This window comes from Mus caroli, unplaced genomic scaffold (genome assembly GCF_978045245.1).
Source record: "Mus caroli unplaced genomic scaffold, Mus_caroli_1 scaffold_17, whole genome shotgun sequence".
In the NCBI taxonomy this organism is placed as follows: domain Eukaryota; kingdom Metazoa; phylum Chordata; class Mammalia; order Rodentia; family Muridae; genus Mus; species Mus caroli.
This window is the reverse complement of record NW_028227272.1, coordinates 3,834,745-3,852,387: the sequence shown is the minus strand read 5'-3', so window position 1 is coordinate 3,852,387 and position 17,643 is coordinate 3,834,745. Positions and strand designations below refer to the sequence as shown.

Below are 17,643 nucleotides of genomic sequence, written 5' to 3'. Positions count from 1 at the left end.
CCTTCCTGTCACAGCAGTGTACAACACATTTAAGGGCAGCTGCTCATGACTGCTCTTTTCTAATGCTCAAGAAAAGCTGAGAGCTAGAAGCACATCTTTCTTCCTCAAGAATGATTCAACTAAAGAGAAACTGGTCCATAGATGCGTATACACTAAATCAAAGACACAATTGCATATTTCTTAGGTGTACTAGAGGATAGCTAAATCTGACTTATTCTGGAAAACAAAGCATTTCAGAAGCAAAGCAATGATTTTAAATCTCTTAAAAGAATAACTGAATTGTGCAATTCATTATGCCTTCATGTAGTCCAGTTCTGATGAGCAAGTCTGTCTGTCATTCTTTTTCAAGATATTCCTTTCCTATAACATCTACATATACATCAACTATTCAGGTTGTGTGTTTCTAAAAAACCAAAGATGCCAGTGGATGTGCCCCCACACACATATATAGAGTTATCCTCTCTCAACTTTGAGTCATATGCCTCAGGTAGTCCCCTATAGGGAATAAAGGACCAAGAGGAAAGTTTCTGGTCCTTTGGGCCCTTGCCAATGGAGGCAGCAACTGATGGAAATAAGTTCCTAACAACGATTTCTTTTCTTAAAAGCTAAGATGGAAATGTTCCTCTAAATAAGGCCCTTTGCTCTAAAAGATGCCAAATGTAACAACTCTCCATGAACAAGCTGGTGTCCCAGGTAGCATTCCCAGCTAGATGGTCTCAGGGACATTCCAGGGATGTGGTATCACTCAGTATGCACACCTGCAAGGCAGAGAGTGGGGGCTCCCTCCCAGAGGCCATTCTGGATGTCACCTAACCTAAAAGAAGAAAAAAAGGAAAGAAAAACAAAACAGTCCAACAAAGTCCAGGCTTCAGATGCTGAAAATGGAAATGCTCTTTTCCCTAAAGCCACCAGGGACAGACTAATCAAGGAGATGATGGGAAAGGTCCTAAAACCAGCTCTGCCTTGTACTTTGAAAATAGCCAACAATACTCTAGTGGTGTCCCCAAACACCTCTCGGAAGGAATGAAATAGCTTTCTTCAACCAACAAAAATCTTACTAAACAAAATGTAATTTTAAAAGTTCCAAACAAGCCTCAGACAAGGAAGAAAAAATATAAAAACTAAAGCATCTTACATGGCAATGGTAAGATAAAGATCTTCAGAGTCAGGACAGAGTTGGGACACATCGGACATCATCCCCACTGGTTTTACCAGGAATCCACCAGGCCTGAGCCAGGTTTAGCCCTAACTATACCCTTCTCTTGGTACGCTTCTATCTGCAGGCATAAAAATACTTGGTGGTTTTAAAGCACAAACAGCTTCCTTCTTCGCCTCACCCCAACTAAGAGGTCAGCCTACAAGAATGGAAAATAGCTAAAGCCAACAAAGAAAAAACAGGTCTCTAAATGTGCAGAACTGCAAACTTTTAATGGATCGACTTTTCATTCATCTGGCAGATTACAGAACTATTTGTATGTGGAAAAGCAAGTCCTTGAATTTTGTTTCCTCAATTCGATCAACACTATCCTACTCGGTCAATGTTAAATCTACTTAGGAGGGATTGAGCAGAGGGCAGATGCTGTAAGGAATAATAAATTGTAAGGTTTGCTTCATAGTGTGGTTACTGTGACATATGACACACTACAAAACTAGTGGTGCTTGGTGCCTACCTGAGTGCCTACTTGTTCTGAGTTGCCCATACAAGGGGCATTATGAAGCCCAAGCAGCATCTCTGTATCTGATAAAAATGGTCTCAACACTCACATTCAGAAGCTAAGTATGGAAAGAAGATGGGAGATTAAGGTTCCTTGAGATTCGATTAACCATAGCTGTCATAGAATCTGAGCTATTCCCAGCTGTGCTTTATCTGGGTTCTGTGACCACTCTATCCTCATCCAAAGTCACAGACAATGTTGGAACTTCTTATGAAATTATTTCCTATGAGGAGTGTTTGCATGAAGCTCTTGAATCTTCTCAGATTAAAAAAGATTAAATATTAAAAAAGAAAGAGGGGGGTCTTATGCCATCAATGGAGACAGTGATGAAATACTTGTGGGCAAAAGCTATATATTCTATATTCAGGTGAGGGCTTAGCCTTAGGGGAAAAGAGAGACACTTGTGTTTGGCTTTTTGAGGAAAAGCTTGGAAGGCTTGCTAAGGTATGGCTTGCTGGATGAGCTTCAGGGTTTCTGATTCAGTAGGGCTGGGTTGGGGATGGAGAGTTTGTATGGTGAATAAGCTCCTGGATGTTGCTGATGCTGCAGATTTGGAACCATACGTCTATAGTCATGGACAGAGAGCACACAGTGAATTCATAGGGTGTTTACATTTCCTGTGTAGGTGCTAGAATTTTCTTAGAGCCTTCCATGAACACTTTGACAAGCTCTAGAAAAAGGAAATTTAAACACTGGTTTTCCAGTAAGAAAATAAACTCAAAGCAATAGCATAATACAAAATAAGGATCTGTAACATACTAATGAACAAAATTGCATTCAAAAGGTTGGTGTATAGCGAATTTTCTCCTCTGTAATGCAGGAAAAGAACTGCACTTTATTAATACAGAGGAATCACATATTTACCTCCTTGTGAGACTATCAACATACTTTTTAATATAAAGAACATAATTATCACTGAAAAACAAAAAAATGTAGCAATATCATTATTGTTTTAGGCATGGGTAATTTTCCTGTAGAAATTTAAGATATGTATTTATAGCTCTATATATTTGGATCAGAAATTAAAAATCACCCCCTACATATTTTAATTGGAACTCAATGCAATTCTCAACATTTAGGAAATGGGAGGTCGTCTCTAAAGACATTCCCACCTAAGTGCATTTCTCAGGGTGCTGACTCAGGCCCTGCAGTTACTTCCCTTGTCCCTGACAGACATGTCACAACAAGCTAAGACATTCCAAACTGAATCAAGTTGCTTACCTTGGAGCCTCGCTCATTAAAAATAATTTCAACATCTAATATTTTACCAAATTGCTGCAAAGAAACAGAAATATCTCATGAGCAAAGAGAGAAATCAGATAAATTATACAATATACACCAATAATTACTCCCCAAGTCAGAGAGCTTCCCCTTAGTTAAGAGCATGCATCTTTTTTTTTTTCTGTTAATAAGTGAAATGCTTAAAATGAGAAAATGCTAGAAATGCTGGTGTATTCATTATCTTCTGACGATAGCCCTTTCTACCAGGGAAGGGACACTGTCAGAGCCCAGGACAAAATACTAACCAAGAGGTTAATTCTGTGCTCTCTCTCTCTCTCTGTCTCTCTCTGTTTCTCTCTTTGTCTCTCTCTGTCTCTCTTTCCTGTGTGTGTGTGTGTGTGTGTGTGTGTGTGTGTGTGTGTGTGTGTGTGTTCCCAGGCACTGAGCTGCAGAGATTAAAAAATGGCTAGTCATTACCTATATAACATTTCCACCAGCCACTGGGACAGATACCCCAAGGGAGCTGAGATTTGGATAATAAAATACCCAACTAGAATGTGATCTTGAAGGTTTTAGCTCTGAGCTCACAGAAGATAATCAGAGCAACCAGAGCATGTGAAAAAAGTGCACACACAAAAGGTGTGTCATAATCCAGATATCTGCACAACCAGGGTGGGCCTAGGGCAATGCCACCATGCCCCCCAGATGAGAGCCTATACTCTTAAACAAACACATTTTACACCCCGACCATGAGCTATCTCTATAAAAGGCCCAGAAACAAAATCTTCAATTATCAAACAACCAGACAGGCAAATAAAATGCAAATGACGATTGACACCTAAATTTCAAATTTATAGAATAAATAAGTCCCACAAAATATTTAGTACATAAGAGAAGAAAGTTGCTGTTTATCTGCAATTCAATTCTGAATATTGATGTATGTGTGTGTGTATGTGTGTTTGTGTGTGTGTGTTTGTGTGTTAGTAAAATCATCCTACATTTAGCAGTCTTGGTGAATACTGCCCATCAAGTAATCAATGACTGAGGCTTACACAGAGGTGTTCTTTGAGAACATGAGCATCTGATAACCCAGAATCTTTCTAACTTAAGGTTCTTATCTTTCCTAGATTTCATAGAAAATGGTGTACGTGTTTCTAGCATGCAGCTTGTTCCCCATAATGCTGGTGGAAGTGATTATTTTAAAGTAGGCAATCTGGCCCAGGCAAGAGTAAGATGGGATTTTTTTCCTTAAGCAGAACAGAAAGGTGACCGAACAAAGAAACAAAAGCCAAGGGAAGCATTCCTTGTTTCATTTGGTACTTTTCTGCCATCCACTGCCTGCATGTGCAACCTGGGTATTCACTGCAGACTTGGTACCCTATGAGAGTCCATATTGTTCTCTCTTCCTTGGATGAGCGTGTTAAACATTGTTCTATAGCACAGGACAGTAGTGTTTGGATGCGAGTGAGGTCAGAATCAAAGGGAAAAAAGAATAATGATTTCAAGAAGCTGAGTAGTTTCTCTGACCAAACTGCCCAGGTCATGAATTGCAAGAAATTTGGAGAGTCAATGGCAAAAAGTTCCTGCTAGTACTCAAGAATTATTCTTTAAAAATTTTATATCTAGCTATCTGCCTGTCTGGTGTGTGTGTGTGTGTGTGTGTGTGTGTGTGTGTGTGTGTACCATTACGAGCATGTGGAGGTTAGAGAACAAGTTTGAAGAGTTAGTTCTCTCCTTCTACCATGTGAGTCCTGGGAAATGAACTCAAGTCATAATGGTTGACAAGTGCCTTTACCAACTGGACCATCTTGATGGTTCAAGAACAACAACAGAAAATATCTGCAATATACTGAGACTGTTCTTTCAAACACATGTGAAATTCCATCCTTGTAATAATTAGAAAAGCTCACATACATCAATATCCTGGAAATATCAAATGCTTGAAGTAATAAAAGCTCTGACTACAGGACATAAAGAATTTCGAAGCTAGATCCTTTGTGTCACAGGGTCTATTCTTCAAGGTAAGTCTTCTATTCAACCTTCTTCATGGACTCCTTGGTAAGCAGAGATACTATCTTATTTTATAGAGAAGTTCTGGGATGAAGAGTTGAGAAGACAAAGCCAAGAAGAAAAGCCTGGAGCATCCAGTATGCCAAGTAGAGTAGCAAAAGGTACCACACAAACTTATCCTACAATGGTACACATTAAACATTTAGTTTAAAGAATTATTTTATCCTTTAAAAGTTTTTCTTTAAAATCTTGTAATGACATTATGTGTTGTGAGTGTTCATGTATGTGTTCATATGTCAAGGAATGTATGTGGAGGTCAGGGGACTAGGTACTGAACTCTGTGTCAAGCTTGGCAGCAAGTACCTTATCTTCTGACCCATCTTGCCAGTCCTTTAGTACATCTTTTGTGCCAATTTTGGGGGCAGAGAAAAAAACTGACTTAAAAAAGACAAAGAAAACTTTCCAATGTGACAAATGAAGAATTGGTCGTTCAGAGGTGAACCAAGTTCTATAGTAAAGAGCCCTCCCCTGTGTAAGCACTTCAGAACAACTTCTGCAGAATATCCCATTCCCACAGATGCTTTCATATTTATTTCAGGCATCAGAGCATAGAAGCACATATATTTATGGAAAGAGAAGGCTGAAAAAGACATATTCTAACATCATGAAGCAAATGTCACCCGTGGAACACTCCTCCCTAAGCAGTCTACACAAAATACTTCCCTTAAAATAAGAAGCGGATGAGACAAACTGATCAGAAACCCATCTTAGCATGTGTCATTCCCTAAATGAAACAATGACACCATATGCCCTGGAATGATCTCCACTGTTTGCTTCCTTGGCAGGTGGCACTGAGTAGATGGTTCTGGGAGCCAGTTAAACGAGTCATAGGAGGAATGCTGAAGCAAGCCCAATTTCTGAGACAGTTGTGCACTGTATTTATAGTATCATTGGTTTAATTGAGAAGTTTGGCACTAATGATGCCAACACAGCTGGTGCATCTTCAATTTAAATAGACACGACTCGTTTGCAGACATAACTAGCATTTGTTTGCTCGACAATGTTCGCAAGCATTCATAGCACCTCGGACCCACATGAGGTATCTCAATGACTGTGTCAAGACAAAAATCCAGAAACCTATATAGGTGTGCTTGGGCAAATATGTACTGAGCAGTTTTAGACAACCTTGAATCAAATAATATTACACACACACACACACACACACACACACACACACACACACACACACACACATACAACGTAACTGTGAAGGATGTTTACCAGCTACAGCATAAAATCCAAAAGTAAAGGTTAATTCAGAGTATGTGCATAGAGTCTAGAGAGAGATTTTATTCTGGTGCATCTTTTACAATTTTCTTCATTACACTTGGGATTATAATTTCATTCTGTTTACTCCTTGCAAAGCGTGTTCCCACAGTCTGTCACATCCTGCCTCTCTCTAATTTTATTAGCTGTTACTGTATGCTTAGGTGTATATGTTTATACAGATGTATTCCAATTTATAACCCATCCAGTTTCTAGAATGCGACCTGTTTCTATGTTTTCAGGGTTGACCTTTTGAAACTGGAGAATCAATGAGTATGCTCTTCTCTGGAGTTGCTCTTTTTTTTTTTTTTTTTTTTTTTTTTTTTTTTTAATATTTTTATTACATATTTTCCTCAATTACATTTCCAATGCTATCCCAAAAGTCCCCCATAGCGCCCCCCACTTCCCTACCCACCCATTCCCATTCTTTTGGCCCTGGCATTCCCCTATATTGGGGCATATAAAGTTTGCAAGTCCAATGGGCCTCTCTTTCCATTGATGGCCGACTAGGCCATCTTTCGATACATATGCAGCTAGAGACAAGAGCTCCGGGGTTCTGGTTAGTACATCATGTTGTTCCAACAATAGGGTTGCAGATCCCTTTAGCTCCTTGGGTACTTTCTCTAGCTTCTCCATTGGGAGCCCTGTGATACATCCAATAGCTGACTGTGAACATCCACTCCTGTGTTTGCTAGGCCCCGGCATCGTCTCACAAGAGACAGCTATATTTGGGTCCTTTCAGCAAAATCTTGCTAGTGTATGCAATGGTGTCAGCGTTTAGAAGCTGATTATGGGATGGATCCCTGGATACGGCAGTCTCTAAATGGTCCATCCTTTCATCACAGCTACGAACTTTGTCTCTGTAACTCCTTCCCTGGGTGTTTTGTTCCCAATTCTAAGAAGGTGCACAGTGTCCACACTTTGGTCTTCATTCTTCTTGAGTTTCATGCGTTTATCAAATTGTATCTTATATCTTGGGTATCCTAAGTTTTGGGCTAATATCCACTTATCAGTGAATACATATTGTGTGAGTTCTTTTGTGATTGTGTTACTTCACTCAAGATGATGCCCTCCAGGTCCATCCATTTGGCTAGGAATTTCATAAATTCATTCTTTTTAATAGCTGAGTAGTACTCCATTGTGTAAATGTACCATAATTTCTGTATCCATTCCTCTGTTGAGGGACATCTGGGTTCTTTCCAGCTTCTGGCTATTATAAATAGGGCTGCTATGAACATAGTGGAGCATGTGTCCTTTTTACCGGTTGGGACATCTTCTGGATATATGCCCAGGAGAGGTATTGCTGGATCCTCCGGTAGTACTATGTCCAATTTTCTGAGGAACCGCCAGACTGATTTCCAGAGTGGTTGTACAAGCTTGCAATCCCACCAACAATGGAGGAGTGTTCCTCTTTCTCCACATCCTCGCCAGCATCTGCTGTCACCTGTATTTTTGATCTTAGCCATTCTGACTGGTGTGAGGTGGAATCTCAGGGTTGTTTTGATTTGCATTTCCCTGATGATTAAGGATGTTGAACATTTTTTCAGGTGCTTCTCTGCCATTCGGTATTCCTCAGGTGAGAATTCTTTGTTCAGTTCTGAGCCCCATTTTTTAATGGGGTTATTTGACTTTCTGGAGTCTACCTTCTTGAGTTCTTTATATATATTGGATATTAGTCCCTTATCTGATTTAGGATAGGTGAAGATCCTTTCCCAATCTGTTGGTGGTTTTTTTGTCTTATTGATGGTGTCTTTAGCCTTGCAGAAGCTTTGTAGTTTCATGAGGTCCCACTTGTCAATTCTCGATCTTACAGCACAAGCCATTACTGTTCTATTCAGGAATTTTTCCCCTGTGCCCATATCTTCAAGGCTTTTCCCCACTTTCTCCTCTATAAGTTTCAGTGTCTCTGGTTTTATGTGAAGTTCCTTGATCCACTTAGACTTGACCTTAGTACAAGGAGATAGGAATGGATCGATTCGCATTCTTCTACATGTTAACAACCAGTTGTGCCAGCACCATTTGTTGAAAATGCTGTCTTTCTTCCACTGGATGTTTTTAGCTCCCTTGTCGAAGATCAAGTGACCGTAGGTGTGTGGGTTCATTTCTGGGTCTTCAATTCTATTCCATTGGTCTATTTGTCTGTCACTATACCAGTACCATGCAGTTTTTATCACAATTGCTCTGTAGTAGAGCTTTAGGTCCGGCATGGTGATTCCACCAGAGGTTCTTTTATCCTTGAGAAGAGTTTTTGCTATCCTAGGTTTTTTGTTATTCCAGATGAATTTGCAGATTGCACTTTCTAATTCGTTGAAGAATTGAGTTGGAATTTTGATGGGGATTGCATTGAATCTGTAGATTGCTTTTGGCAAGATAGCCATTTTTACAATGTTGATCCTGCCAATCCATGAGCATGGGAGATCTTTCCATCTTCTGAGATCTTCTATAATTTCTTTCTTCAGAGACTTGAAGTTTTTATTATACAGATCTTTCACTTCCTTAGTTAGAGTCACGCCAAGATATTTTATATTATTTGTGACTATTGAGAAGGGTGTTGTTTCCCTAATTTCTTTCTCAGCCTGTTTATTCTTTGTGTAGAGAAAGGCCATTGATTTGTTTGAGTTAATTTTATATCCAGCTACTTCACCGAAGCTGTTTATCAGGCTTAGGAGTTCTCTGGTGGAATTTTTAGGGTCACTTATATATACTATCATATCATCTGCAAAGAGTGATATTTTGACTTCATCTTTTCCAATTTGTATCCCTTTGATCTCCTTTTGTTGTCGAATTGCTCTGGCTAGGACTTCAAGTACAATGTTGAATAGGTATGGAGAAAGTGGACAGCCTTGTCTAGTCCCTGATTTTAGAGGGATTGCTTCAAGCTTCTGACCATTTACTTTGATGTTGGCTACTGGTTTGCTGTAGATTGCTTTTATCATGTTTAGGTATGGGCCTTGAATTCCTGATCTTTCCAAGACTTTTATCATGAATGGGTGTTGGATCTTGTCAAATGCTTTTTCCGCATCTAACGAGATGACCATGTGGTTTTTGTCTTTGAGTTTGTTTATATACTGGATTACGTTGATGGATTTCCGTATATTGAACCATCCCTGCATCCCTGGGATGAAACCTACTTGGTCAGGATGGATGATTGTTTTGATGTGTTCTTGGATTCGGTTAGCAAGAATTTTATTGAGGATTTTTGCATCAATATTCATAAGGGATATTGGTCTGAAGTTTTCTATCTTTGTTGGGTCTTTTTGTGGTTTAGGTATCAGAGTAATTGTGGCTTCATAGAATGAGTTGGGTAGAGTCCCTTCTGTTTCTATTTTGTGGAATAGTTTGTGAAGAACTGGGATTAGATCTTCTTTGAAGGTCTGATAGAACTCTGCACTAAACCCATCTGGTCCTGGGCTTTTTTTGGTTGGGAGACTATTAATGACTGCTTCTATTTCTTTGGGGGATATAGGGCTGTTTAGATCATTAACCTGATCTTGATTCAACTTTGGTACCTGGTATCTGTCTAGGAACTTCTCCATTTCATCCAGGTTCTCCAGTTTTGTTGAGTATAGCCTTTGGTAGAAGGATCTGATGGTGTTTTGGATGTCTTCAGGATCTGTTGTTATGTCTCCTTTTTCATTTCTGATTTTGTTAATTAGGATGCTTTCCCTGTGCCCTCTAGTGAGTCTGGCTAAGGGTTTATCTATCTTGTTGATTTTCTCAAAGAACCAGCTCCTTGATTGGTTGATTCTTTGAATAGTTTTTCTTGTTTCCACTTGGTTGATTTCACCCCTGAGTTTGATTATTTCCTGCCGTCTACTCCTCTTGGGTGAATTTGCTTCCTTTTGTTCTAGTGCTTTTAGGTGTGTTGTCAAGCTGCTAATGTGTGCTCTTTCTAGTTTCCTTTTGGAGGCACTCAGAGCTATGAGTTTTCCTCTTAGAAATGCTTTCATTGCGTCCCATAAGTTTGGGTATGTTGTGGCTTCATTTTCATTGAACTCTAAAAAGTCCTTAATTTCTTTCTTTATTCCTTCCTTGACCAAGGTATCATTGAGAAGAGTGTTGTTCAGTTTCCACGTGAAGGTTGGCTTTCTATTATTTATTTTGTTATTGAAGATCAGCCTTAGTCCATGGTGATCTGATAGGATGCATGGGACAATTTCAATATTTTTGTATCTGTTGAGTCCTGTTTTGTGCCCAATTACGTGGTCAATTTTGGAGAAGGTACCATGAGGTGCTGAGAAGAAGGTGTATCCTTTTGTTTTAGGGTAAAATGTTCTGTAGATATCTGCCAGATCCATTTGATCCATAACTTCTGTTAGTTTCACTGTGTCCCTGTTTAGTTTCTGTTTCCATGATCTGTCCATTGGTGAAAGTGGTGTGTTGAAGTCTCCCACTATTATTGTATGAGGTGCAATGTGTGCTTTGAGATTTACTAAAGTTTCTTTAATGAATGAGGCTGCCTTTGTATTTGGAGCATAGATATTCAGGATTGATAGTTCCTCTTGGAGGATTTTACCTTTAATGAGTATGAAGTGCCCCTCCCTGTCTTTTTTGATGACTTTGGGTTGGAAGTCAATCTTATCTGATATTAGAATGGCTACTCCAGCTTGTTTCTTCAGACCATTTGCTTGGAAAATTGTTTTCCAGCCTTTCATTCTGAGGTAGTGTCTATCTTTTTCTCTGAGATGAGTTTCTTGTAAGCAGCAAAATGTTGGGTCTTGTTTGTGTAGCCAGTTTGTTAGTCTATGTCTTTTTATCGGGGAGTTGAGTCCATTGATATTAAGAGATATTAAGGAAAAGTAATTGTTGTTTCCTGTTATTTTTGTTGTTAAAGTTGGCATTCTGTTCTTGTGGCTGTCTTCTTTTAGGTTTGTTGAGGGATTACCTTCTTGTTGTTTCTAGGGCGTGGTTCCTGTCCTTGTATTGGTTTTTTTCTGTTATTATCCTTTGAAGGGCTGGATTCGTGGAGAGATAATGTGTGAATTTGGTTTTGTCGTGGAATACTTTGGTTTCTCCATCTATGTTAATTGAGAGTTTGGCTGGGTATAGTAGCCTGGGCTGGAATTTGTGTTCTTTTAGTGTCTGTATAACATCTGTCCAGGATCTTCTGGCTTTCATAGTCTCTGGTGAAAAATCTGGTGTAATTCTGATAGGCTTGCCTTTATATGTTACTTGGCCTTTTTCTCTTGCTGCTTTTAGTATTCTATCTTTATTTAGTGCATTTGTTGTTCTGATTATTATGTGTCGGGAGGTATTTCTTTTCTGGTCCAGCCTATTTGGAGTTCTGTAGGCTTCTTGTATGTTCATGGGCATCTCTTTCTTTAGATTTGGGAAGTTTTCTTCTATAATTTTGTTGAAGATGTTTGCTGGTCCTTTGAGTTGAAAATCTTCATTCTCATCCACTCCTATTATCCGTAGGTTTGGTCTTCTCATTGTGTCCTGTATTTCCTGGATGTTTTGAGTTAGGATCTTTTTGCATTTTCCATTTTCCTTGATTGTTGTGCCCATGTTCTCTATGGAATCTTCTGCACCTGAGATTCTCTCTTCCATCTCTTGTATTCTGTTGCTGATGCTTGCATCTATGGTTCCAGATTTCTTTCCTAGGGTTTCTATCTCCAGTGTTGCCTCATTTTGGGTTTTCTTTATTGTGTCTACTTCCCTTTTTAGGTCTAGTATGGTTTTGTTCATTTCCATCATCTGATTGGATGTGTTTTCCTGTTTCTCTTTAAGGACTTCTACCAGTTTGGTTGTGTTTTCCTGTTTTTCTTTAAGGACTTGTAACTCTTTAGCCATGTTCTCCTGTAGTTCTTTAAAGTCCTTCTTGATGTCCTCTACCATCATCATGAGATATGCTTTTAAATCCAGGTCTAGTTTTTCAGGTGTGTTGGGGTGCCCTGGACTGGGTGAAGTGGGAGTGCTGGGTCCTGATGATGGTGAGTGGTCTTGGTTTCTGTTAGTAAGATTCTTACCTTTACCTCTCGCCATCTGGTAATCTCTGGAGTTGTTATAGTTGTCTCTGTTCAGAGGTTGTTCTTCTGGGGATTCTGAGTCTCCTCTGTCAGCAGACCTGTACAGACTAAGTTCGGCGGAGTCCCGGAGCCTAGATGGCGCTCCCTGCAGGGCAGGTCACTGTTCTCCGGCTGGGAGGGTGTCGGATGTCTGCGGCCCCAAAAGGGTGCTGCCTCAGCGGTTCTGTGGCTCCCGCCTGTCCCAGAAGCTGTCTGCCTCTGTGGTCCTCACTCTGTCCTGTGCAGACTAAGTTCGGCGGAGTCCCGGAGCCAAGATGGCACTCTCTGCAGGGCAGGTCTCTGTCCTCCGGCTGGGAGGGTGCCGGAAGTCTGCGGCCCCAAAAGGGTGCTGCCTCAGCGGCTCTGTGGCTCCTGCCTGTCCCAGAAGCTGTCTGCCCCCGTGGTCCCCACTCTGACCTGTAGAGACTAAGCTTGGCGGAGTCCCGGAGCCAAGATGGCGCTCCCTGCAGGGCAGGTCACTGTCCTCCGACTGGGAGGGTGCCGGATGTCTGCGGCCCCAAAAGGGTGCTGCCTCAGTGGCTCTGTGGCTCCCGCCTGTCCCAGAAGCTGTCTGCCTCTGTGGTCCTCACTCTAACCTGTAGACTAAGTTCGGGGAGTCCCGGAGCCAAGATGGCGCTCTCTGCAGGGCAGGTCTCTGTCCTCCGGCTGGGAGGGTGCCGGAAGTCTGCGGCCCCAAAAGGGTGCTGCCTCAGCGGCTCTGTGGCTCCTGCCTGTCCCAGAAGCCGTCTGCCCCCGTGGTCCCCACTCTGACCTGTAGAGACTAAGCTCGGCGGAGTCCCGGAGCCAAGATGGCGCTCTCTGCAGGGCAGGTCACTGTCCTCCGACTGGGAGGGTGCCGGATGTCTGCGGCCCCAAAAGGGTGCTGCCTCAGCGGCTCTGTGGCTCCTGCCTGTCCCAGAAGCTGTCTGCCCCCGTGGTCCCCACTCTGACCTGTAGAGACTAAGCTTGGCAGAGTCCCGGAGCCAAGATGGCGCTCCCTGCAGGGCAGGTCACTGTCCTCCGACTGGGAGGGTGCCGGATGTCTGCGGCCCCAAAAGGGTGCTGCCTCAGTGGCTCTGTGGCTCCCGCCTGTCCCAGAAGCTGTCTGCCTCTGTGGTCCTCACTCTAACCTGTAGACTAAGTTCGGGGAGTCCCGGAGCCAAGATGGCGCTCTCTGCAGGGCAGGTCTGTGTCCTCCGGCTGGGAGGGTGCCGGAAGTCTGCCTGGAGTTGCTCTTAAGGTGAATTCAGTACAGAAAAAGGAGGCACTGTGATGTGTCCTCAAAATGGCTTTACTCTTCCTAACCACCTGCTTAATTGAGTGCTGTATTAACATGAAAGGTGCAAGGAAATCCACCTGTACTGTAGCCATAGAAATGCACCATCCATTCTTTTACACATTCATGTGTTTTGTTAGTATAAGTAATGACAGACTTGAATATCACTTTCCTATCCAGAGTGTATTTATTTACTGTATGTATATATACACGTGTGCTTCTGCGTGTACAGATGCATGTGTTTGTGCAGATACCCATGAATGTGTATGTGTAGGCATGTGTATGTATGTGGAGGATAGACAAAAGCTTCAAGTGTCCTTCTTCAAGCAATATCACTTTGTTTCGTGAGTCAGGCTCTCTCAGTGACTTGGAGTTACCAAGTAGGCAAGGCTGGCTGGTTAGCAAGCCCCAGGGCTCTTCCTGTGCCCCTTACCAGTGCTGGGATTATAAGCATGGGCTATGGTTTCTCATTTTTTTTTTACATAAGTAGTAAGGATTGAATAGAGGTTTATGATCTGCATCCCAATCACTTTACTGATAAATAACAAAACTGAGAGTGTGTGGCATCATTCAGCAGGGGACAAACTGTATGTAGAGTGCCAACTAATCACACAGTTTCTGGAAAACAATTGTGTGATTCCATGTCTTGTACCAGGGCTCTGTATATATCATAGTCAGCTCTCATCCCAAACACAGAAAAGTTAAATTTTAAACATTAATCTATAATAAGTATTTTGTATTTAAGAGTGACACATTATAATTAAATTGGTTGTAATCCACAGTTTGTAATGAAGAAATGAAGTATATAACTTCAATAAGGAAATACAGATGTCTCCAATCATGACTGTCTGAGCTACACAGATAAATCTGGAAGATCGATAACGGCAAAAGCCTCTCCAAAGTCAAGGGAGTAAAATCTCCGACTCGTTTCCAGAAGAGGGAATAAATAAAATACACATTTTGAACACTCTATATGGGCAAGAAAAAGTTTAAACATGCTGTTGGCTGCTAGCATCCCCACCATTTTGGAGGATGATGCAGGGCGATGGAGATTGGATGATGGAGCCTGTGCTACTCAGCAAGCTTGAAGCTAGTTCTTCACTCAGATTCAGACTTTGCCTCCAAAAACCAGCAAAATAAAACAGAACAAATGGAAGAATTCAAATGTGAAGGGCTGTGCTTCAGCAGACCTCAAGAGACACACAGCCAGGCCTGAGATCAATAACTTCTCAGTTATTGATCCCACAGAAACATCTAGAATAAGTGACCCTAACAACCACACCAGCCCCATTCACTCATGGTGACATGGATGACAGGAAGCGACTGGACATACTGCTTCATACACTAACAACCACACTAGCCCCATTCACTCATGGTGATATGGATGATAGGAAACGACTTGACATACTGCTTCATACACTAACAACCACACTAGCCCCATTCACTCATGGTGACATGGATGACAGGAAGCGACTTGACATACTGCTTTATACACTGTAGCATGTCCACTTCACCCAAGGAATGAATATTCCATATGAGAAAACAGTACGCAAGGAGATGTAACATGAAACATAACTTAAAGGCAGCATTGGAAGAAGTACCCCTGGCAAAAATGAAGGCAAACAATGGGAAATGGACAATGATGAGAATCAGCCCTGATACCAATCTCACAGGAGAGGCCCCGAAAGCACACATTAAAACATGAGAAATATTAGGCAAGTGACTGCTGTGCAAAACCTGGGGGAGAGTTTCTGCACTTGGACAAGTTGGACACTGCCAAGTTGCAGGCAATTTGAAAGAGAGTTCTTTGTGTCTTGTTATGTTTTTGACATGGAAATTTCTGTTCATCCTTTGAACAATAGAGTAAACAGGGGCAGGAGGCACACTGATCTTTATAGTTTTCTCTGTAACTATCCTCATTTAACTCTGCCCTAGCAAGGAGACAGAAGACAAAAGATAGCATGAAAAGGAGAGACATTGTCTCGTGGCCAAAGCGCTTGAGAGGACGCTCACTGGGACTGAATCATGGTTGCTTACAGTAAGTGGGATCTGAAAGAGGAAACTGTGTTGAGTCCCCTAAACTGCCCTGTGGGGAGCCAAGCAGAATGTTCCAGATGCCTCTCAGTATGATTCATGCTGCTAAATTTATTATATTACAGAACCACTTTGTGACCACCCATGTTCATCTTAGGAAAATTCCATTTCTTTAAAATAGCAGTTGTAAAATCCAAAGAGGGTTCCCAAGTTACTGCACGGGGTCCAGAATCCATATGGCCCAATGATTTTTTATAGATGAAACCCACACCACACAAAATCCACACATACTCTTTAACACAGACACAGATGTTGTTTGTGATAAGTAGAATTAATTTCAGTGTTCATAAACATATACTGCACTCCCTTAAATGACAGATGCTAAGAGTATATCAATCATCATATCGAATCAACATCTTGTTAGCTAGCTGAGTGAGAATTTTGACTCAAAAGAAGAAGAAAAAAACTGTTTTTGAAACAAATAGATTTTGATCTGGGTCCAATACCAGGTAGCATGTCACATGACAAGTTTTTTCTCTAAGCCATCTGCCTTAACCCTAAAGGAGAGAGGGATTCAGACATTAACACTTACAGCCTTTCCTCTATATGACTTCCAGCTGAGAGTATTTTGACTACATCTCTGACTTAGCTCTGTAGCCTCAGGTAAAGTTCAAGATAATCAAAAAAGTCTAGGAAAGAAAATAGACCCTTAAGGGTGAGAAACTGGGGTTGGCTGCCTTGCATGTCACCATGAAGGATTACGAGAGTGGTCATTAAAAGTGGTTCAAAGCCAGCATCACAGTGACACTTGATGAATAAAGACAGAACGGATAGCAAGACATCCCTCTGGCTTGACATGGCAAAGAGAATATAACTCCTGCAGCTACCCATCAGTCAAGCTGGGTCCCACTGCTTTGCACATACTTAACCTCGACTCTAACTTCGAATGCCCTGCACTTTTCAAAGTCATCTTTGACCTGAGAGTGCCCGAGGGTATCTTCATTCTGCAAGAGTTAGAGGGTGTAACTCAAGGTTATTACCAAATGAGAGAGCCATAAAAGTGCAAAAGTTGACCTTTTCCTCTGAAATGTCAGGATTCAAGCCTGGGTCTCTTAAATATTAGGATGCCTGCTCTGCTTTTGTGTCACATGCATACTTGATAAGCATTGTGTGTGTGTGTGTGTGTGTGTGTGTGTGTGTGTGTCTGTGTGTGTGTATGTGTGTGTGTATGTGTGTATGTGTGTATGTATGTGTGTATGTGTGTGTATGTGTGTGTATGTGTGTGTATGTGTGTGTATGTGTGTGTGAATGTGTGTGTGCGTGTGTGTGTGTGTGTGTGTGTGTGTGTGTGTGTGTGTGTGTGTGAAAGAAATGAAAGGTTCAAGCTCATCCTCCAATTCATGGAGCCCCTGAGTAATGGACCAGGGCTTCCTGTTCATGCAGAGAATAATACTAGCTTGGCTCACAATAGGACATCCAACCTGGCCTCTTCTTACTGTTTCTGCCATATTCACAGCTCTGCTCAAACTCTTAGAGGATTCTCCAAGCAGCCCACCTCTGTTCTGAGTCAAGTGTTAAGGATGTAGTTCTCTGGTCGAATGCACAGATGCTTACGACCACTACTGGGATGTCATGGATATGCAGAATTACTGTATTTCAAAACAAAAAAAAAAAACGTTATCTGGGCCTTGTCAAAGCTTTGTCCTTTGGCACAGCTGAGACTAAATAAATGGTAAACTCTTCCCTTCCCTGGGTGGATTGTTCAAACATCTTCCAGAAAAATATTCAGGATCATGATGAACTGTGAGAAAGCAAAGCCTTCATTTATTTCCTCAGGGTGAATGGTGGTTCCTGGCTAGTTCTGTTTCACCATGGTACTTAGAGCAGACTGCCCTTTGCTGCATAATAAATACCCTTGAAGCTTCATCTAGGAACCTGCAAGAATGATGCAAGAATCAAATCAGATTTAGAAACTGGTAGTTTTGGTGGTGGCAGCAGTAGCTGATTTTGAAAACTATGCTGAACTAGCCATTCACTGCAGCTGCAGTACAAA

General features: G+C 41.5%; 1 protein-coding gene across 30 annotated transcripts in view; it reads right to left on the bottom strand.

Annotated features, from left to right (window-relative positions):
* Positions 1–17,643, bottom strand: part of Rbfox1 (RNA binding fox-1 homolog 1) — a 2,110,633-nt gene that overhangs the window by 119,793 nt on the left and 1,973,197 nt on the right. For all 30 annotated transcript variants that reach the window (XM_085832308.1, XM_029470804.2, XM_085832312.1 and 27 more), the window contains one exon: positions 2,937–2,990. In XM_085832308.1, coding sequence (XP_085688434.1) covers positions 2,937–2,990 — 54 coding nt within the window. The remainder of the gene's footprint in view (positions 1–2,936; positions 2,991–17,643) is intronic.